Raw genomic sequence first — 6,000 nt, 5'->3', positions numbered from 1 at the left:
GGGCGGGCCGGCTGGCTGGGAAGATGGCGGCGGGAGCCCTGACCGCCGCTGCTGCCGCCGCGGAGCGGGCCCGGGCTGTCCGGGGTGCTCCGGCCGGGGCCGGGGCCGGGCCATGAGCGCGCCGCCCTCGAGTCCCCGAGGCACGGAGCCCGCCCGCGCCCCTCGCCATGGCCCGGCTCGCGGATTACTTCGTGCTGGTGGCGTTCGGGCCGCACCCGCGCGGTGAGTGCGGAGCCCGCCGGGCCGGGAGCGAAGGCAGCCGGGGACCTCGCGCCGGGAACGGGCGGCAGGCACGGGGCAGCCGGGCCAGCGCGAGGGGCGTCCCGGGCACCTGCCGGCCGGAGTCGAGGCTGGAAGGCTCCGAGATGGGCAGGGGGCGATGTGACAGGCCGGGCGGAGTCCGCTGTTGCAGGGGCAGGACCCGGGCAAGCAGGGCTTGGGCCTCGGCCCTGGGGGTGAGGGCCCTGTGGCGGCTCAGTCTCCCTCAGGTTCCACGGTGGGATGGGCGCTCCGCCTTGGCCGGCTGCCGGGTGCCTTTGCCTCCAAGCCCCTCCTCTGACCCCCCCAGCGCTGTGGCCTGAAGCCTCCGGCCCCAGGTGTACGATGTCTCTGCCCTCAAGGAGGCTGGGTGGGATGCAGAAGAGGGATGTGGGTTTCAGGGACCACTTCGTGGAGAGGAGGTGGTGTTTGAGCTGGGCCTTGGAGGATTTCAAAATGAAACGTCGAAAGAAGGGAAGAGCATGCTTGGCCGCTGGCCCAGCCCCCTCCCCACCCCCAACGCCTGCAAGCCGAGCCTGGGTGGGTGATCGGTGTGGTGATTGGTGCTGACGTCCGGAAGTTCTGAGTCTAGGGTCAGTGCCTCTGAGAGCCCTTCAACCCAGGGCTGGGAGGAAACGGAGCCTGACAGTGACATCAGCTGCAGCCGTGGCGAGCGCTTGGCGTCTTTGCGTGCCAGGCCCTGCTCACAGCCCTTTGTACGCGTGAATTCACGTCTTCCTCACAGTGGCTATTTACAGTGGTCTTGCTCTTACCCCGCTTGGAGAGTGGAAACAGGCACCTGCTGGGAACTCACAGAGGGGCCAGGACCTGAACTTGGGTTGTCCTTCCAAGAGCCCCGCTGTGGACCTGTGGGCTCTGCAGGGGAGGGCAGTGTGCCCAGGGAGGGCCTGCCTGAGCCCAAGGAGCCCTCTCTGCCACTCCCCTCCTCTCCACTAGCCCTGCTGCTTGTCTGTCCCGCCTCTCACTGTCACCATCGAGGACTTGGATTTTCCCTCCTGTTTTCTTTGCCATTCTTCTTGCTGACCCTTCCACCTGGACATCCCTTTATCCAGGGTCCACTTGCTGAAGCTCTGCATGCAATATGAGGCTCTCTCGGAGTCCTCTCATTCGGAGCTGCTCTCTCCTTGCTCTGCTGGTAGAGGTCCTGTGGTACCCTCAGTCTTGAACATCGGTTTTTTCTTCCAGAGAGGGAGCGCTTGTGGGCAAGGGCCACCTCGTCTTCGTTCTCCTGCCCTCCGTGCAGCGGGCTCTCTATCAGCGTCAGGCAGGCCTGCAGAGGGAAAGCAGCCTGTCCAGAGGCGCCTGTGGGGACTGTGAGGGTGTGCAGGGGGTCCAGGAACACGAGGCTGCCTGACAGACTGTAGCCAGTGTGGGGTGGGGGCTTGGACTGCGTGCCAGGGCAGGGGCGGTGTGCCAAGGGTGCGTGGTTGGAGGCCAGTGATGCTGCGGGTGGTGCGGAGCAGGGCCTGGGGTGGCGATGGGGGTGGAGCAGGGGCCTGATGCGGCCAGCTGCGGCGTGTGCTCACTGCTGGAAGCCCGGCTTGTGGTGGCATCCTTGGTGTGTACAGCCTCTGAGCTTGATGGGTGGGATGGGGTGGTTCTCAAGCCCCCTCCCTACTGCCTTCCAGGGGTGTAGCTGGTCAGCTGCTGGTGGCCACCCAGCCTCAGGGCGTCCTTTGGGAGGACTCGTCCAGCTGAGCAAGGAGCAAGCCCACAGGCTGGGGCCCTGGCTGAGCAGCTGAGGACAGGCCATGTGTTGAAGGCCGGAGTACCAGAAGTAGGGGGTCTGGCGTGGGGGTCCAGGGTCCCTGCTCTGCGACTCAAAAGCTCTGTGAGCTCAGCCAGCCGTTCTGCTCTCTTGTGCCTTGGTTTCCCCGTGGAAGATGGGGTGAGTCAAGCAACCCCGCAGGCTGTGTGAAGAGCGGGTGAGCACACATGCGGGAAGCCGCAGCACAGGGGGCGCTACTGTGCGCAGGGTGTCACATCGACTGAGGGGCGGGGTGCCAGTGCACCAGCACTGGCGTGACAGCGCCTTCTGTGGAAGGCGAAGGACGGGGGTCTTGGGTTGGGGCAGAAGCAGTGGAGGTCTGGTTTTGGCCAGGATCTGGACATCTGTCTGCGCGCTGGAGGGCAGGGCCTGGGCGCTGTCTGGAGTGTGGCAGCCAGGCGGCCACCACCGGGGACCTCTCTGGCTGGGGTCCTGTCTCTGCCTGGAGGAAGCAGGCAGCCGCCATGGACCGGGGGTGCTCCTTCCCTCGGCAGACGTGGGTTCAGTACCTCTGGGCCCAGGCACCCAGCGTGTTCCTTGCTGAGACGTGCCCTAGTCTATCTAGACTCCTGCTAGCCTGCTGGCGAGGAAGCACTGGGGTCGTTGGGCGCTGGGGGCAGCCCACCCGGCCTCCGTGGAGAAGGCTTCGGGGCGGAGCTGTCCTCACCCATGGTCCTGCCCTCTCGGGAGCAGGTCGGGGCTGTTTGGGACGCCTCAGCCCCCACCCTGGGAGCCCAGAGGCTCTCAGGCCCTGGGACAAGCTGGTCAGGCCTGACTCTGGGATGGACCCGTGGTGGGGGTGGCAGCTGGGTAGAGCAGGGGGTGCTGCAGGCCCCTTCCCGTCCCTGTTGCGTAGATGGCCTGGAGGTGGAGGAGCAGCTAGGGACAGCCCCTCCTTCCTCTCCAGAGCCGGGCTGGTAGGGTGGCGTGTGTGAGACGGGGAAGGCTCAGGCAGGGGGCACAGTGAGGGGCCGTGGTCCTCTCCTGGCCCCCAGGCAGCGCGTGCAGAGAGCCTGGCCCTGGCCATGGTTCCTGCCAGCAGGCTGACATACCGTTGTGGCTCATTCTTCCACTCTGTGTTCAGGCAGCCCCCACACCTGCAGGAGGATGCTCTCCTCGTGGGGTTTGAGGGCAGGAGCCCGATGTTGTGCCGGGTGGGCCTCCCTCCGGCTCATGGCTCGAGGGTGGGGGAGAGGGGACTTCCCATCTGCGTTGGGGGCCTTGGCACCCCTCCTGGAGCCCCATAAAAAGCACTGCCTGGTCTTGGCCTTGGAGTAGGAGGGGACGCCCCTTCCCGCTCCCAGCCCCCTGGGGGGCTTTGCTGGTCTAGAAGCACAGGGGCTGCAGGTCAGCTGCTGCAGCCACAGGGCCGGAGGGCTGGGGGGCGCTGGCTGGACCCAGCCCACTTCCGCCCCTTGGGGTGAGGCCAGCAGCCTGCCGGCCGGCTCACACAGTGAGGCAGAGGCTCGGGTGAGGGACTGGGGAGGCACCAGGAGCGGGGCTGCTGGGCTGGGTCTGGCTGGCCCGGCTCAGGCACACCCCGTGTGGGGGCCTTGCTTGGCGGGGTGTGAGTGGCTGGCGCGGCCAGGGCGGTGGTGCTGGCACTGCAGGTGCAACCAGGGCGGTGGGTGCGGCGTCCTGCCCCCGGCCGGCAGCTCAGCAGTAATGCCGGAGGAATGTGGTGGTGCTGGAGGCCCCGGGGCAGGGACACTTCCGGGGAGATGCGCGTTCGAGTGCCCAGCTGCCCACCGCCCACCCGTGCCCTCGGCGGGTCCAGGGAGAGCACATGCCGCTCGGGAGCCCCACGCGGTCCTCCGGGCGTAGGTCTCCACGCAGGTGGAACTTTGACTTGGCGGGTGGTGGGGGTGACCCGCCCCTGCCCGCTGTCCTCGCGGGGTGGGGGAAGCGGTGGGAGCTGCGGGGCAGAGGCAGAGGCTGCGCCCTGGTGCCCACAGCCCCTCATCCTTCCTCTCCCTGCTCGCCTCGTGGCAAGGCCTGGGTGGGGCCTGGGTGCCAGCCAGGGTGGCCCAGGTGGTGGCCTGGGCCATGCAGAGGAGGCTCGTGGGGGGCCAGGGGTGGCTGTGCCAGGGCGGGGGAGTGCACAAGCTGCGAGGGGCTGACGGGCTGGCCTGGGGGTGGGACTGGAGGGGCTCTTGGCTCCGAATCCTTGGGCAGAGGGGTGTGGGTGGTGGCCCCAGCAGCTGCCTGTCTCAGCGGGGGCAGGGAGCAGGAAGCTGAGGTTTGTGAGGCAGAGCGCGTGCCCTCCCCCCCTCCGCCCAGCAGCACCCTGCCCCCTGCTCGGCAATGCTGGCGAGGCGGGCGGTGCCCTGGGTCCCTGGGGTCTGCTCGCTCGGGTACCTGGTCTGGAGGACGGGGCTGCCTGGAGACGGTGTGGCCCCCAGGGGCCCGGGGCCTGTGCTGCGGCTTTGTGGCCTCGGCCTGGGCCCGCAGAGGGCGTGGCTGCCACGCCCTCCTCCCCGGCCTGCCCCTCTGCCTTCCACGGTGTGGGCAGCCACAGCTGAGGCGGTCCACGCGGGTCAGGGCTGTGCCGGGGGCTGTGCTGGCGCTGGGAGAGGGCGAGGAGGCCTCGTCGCTCCTCCTTCCCACGGCCCCAGGAGGGCGGGAGCCGCAGAAAGAATGGAACCAGGTCTCCCGAGCACCAGGTGGCACATCATGTGGCTGGAGCTGACCCCGCTCCCCCCTGCTTCCTGCCTTGGTGCTGTAGGGGCTGGGTAATCCTCAGGGCAGCCTGGGCCGGGAGCGGGGACCCTGGGCAGGGCAGTGGGGTGCAGGGGTGCGGGGGCGGGGCAGGGTCCAGGGCAGCCAGGCAGGGGGCGGCCTCTCGGCCCTGGCCAGAGCCTGCAGCAGCGGGTGCGGCAGCCTCCGTCCTTGGCACCCTGAAGCCTGCTGGTCAGCAGCCGCCCCTCTCCTCCCCTGGGTCTGAGCGTGCACCTGCCCATCTCCGGGGCAGGAGGCCAGGGGATGCGGTGGGGCCGGGGCTTCTGGGAAGTCCTCATCCGCTCAGGACAGGCGCTACAGACAGATGTGTTCCCTGCTCCCGGCTCCTGGCATGGGCTGGCAGGCGCCTCACCTGGGGCTGGAGGCCGGGCATGGTGGCTGGCAGTGGAGGTGGCCCTGCCAGCGCTGTTGCCGTGGGGGCGGGAGCAGGGTGCACCTGGGGCCTGGGGCTGCCCGGTTGTTTCTAGGGAAATGGGAGTTTGGGAGCCGGTGTGGGTATGGGGTGAGAGGAGTCTGGTGGACGTGTCCATCTGTCCTGGTGGGTGGGAGGTGGGCGCTGACCACCTGCTCCCGCCTCCAGGCAGTGGGGAAGGCCAGGGCCAGATCCTGCAGCGCTTCCCGGAGAAGGACTGGGAGGACAACCCCTTTCCCCAGGGCATTGAGCTGGTGAGCGGGGCGAGGGCAGGGCCTGGAGGCTGCTCGTGCCTGAGGAGGCACTGCTGGGTGGGGGGCTGCGTGCGGCTCGCGCCTGAACCAGCCTGAGCCCTGGCGGCCCCGTGCTGGCCGGGGCAGGGGTCGGGGCCGTGGAGCAGGGCTGACCGCCCCGACGCGGCTCACACTGCCCTCGGGCTGCTGGGGTCGCGCTTGTCTGGTGGAGTCTGCACTGTGGACTGCAAGGCCCGCGGAGGGCTCGGGCGGGAGGAGCAGTGCACCCAGGCTCATCTCAGGGAGGCGCTGCCCGCGTGGGGCCGGGCCTGGGTCACGGCGGCGCGGGTACGGCACGGGTGGTGGGGCGGACGGCGGCTGGATGGTGGAGGATCCAGCGCCGGCGCCCCACAGTTCTGCCAGCCCAGCGGGTGGCAGCTGTGTCCCGAGAGGAGCCCGCCCACCTTCTTCGTTGCCGTGCTCACTGACATCAACTCTGAGCGGCACTACTGCGCCTGCTTGACCTTCTGGGAGCCGGCGGAGCCCACCCAGGTCAGCCTGGGGCCTGG

At 69.0% G+C, this 6,000-nt stretch overlaps 1 protein-coding gene across 26 annotated transcripts in view; it reads left to right on the top strand.

Moving 5' to 3' along the window:
* The window catches only part of SBF1 (SET binding factor 1), a 38,241-nt gene continuing 32,241 nt past the window's right edge, over window positions 1-6,000 (top strand). For 19 of the 26 annotated variants that reach the window (XM_071219126.1, XM_058309033.2, XM_058309022.2 and 16 more), the window contains exons 1-3: window positions 10-222; window positions 5,367-5,452; window positions 5,846-5,983. In XM_071219126.1, coding sequence (XP_071075227.1) covers window positions 168-222; window positions 5,367-5,452; window positions 5,846-5,983 — 279 coding nt within the window. In that variant the 5' untranslated portion in view covers window positions 10-167. Of the gene's footprint in view, window positions 223-5,366; window positions 5,453-5,845; window positions 5,984-6,000 lie in introns of all 26 variants that reach the window. The other 7 variants (XM_071219127.1, XM_058309038.1, XM_058309023.1 and 4 more) reach the window with 3 other exon arrangements.

This window comes from Dasypus novemcinctus, chromosome 12 (genome assembly GCF_030445035.2).
Source record: "Dasypus novemcinctus isolate mDasNov1 chromosome 12, mDasNov1.1.hap2, whole genome shotgun sequence".
NCBI classification, from domain to species: Eukaryota; Metazoa; Chordata; class Mammalia; order Cingulata; family Dasypodidae; genus Dasypus; species Dasypus novemcinctus.
This window is presented reverse-complemented; position numbering and strand designations above follow the sequence as displayed.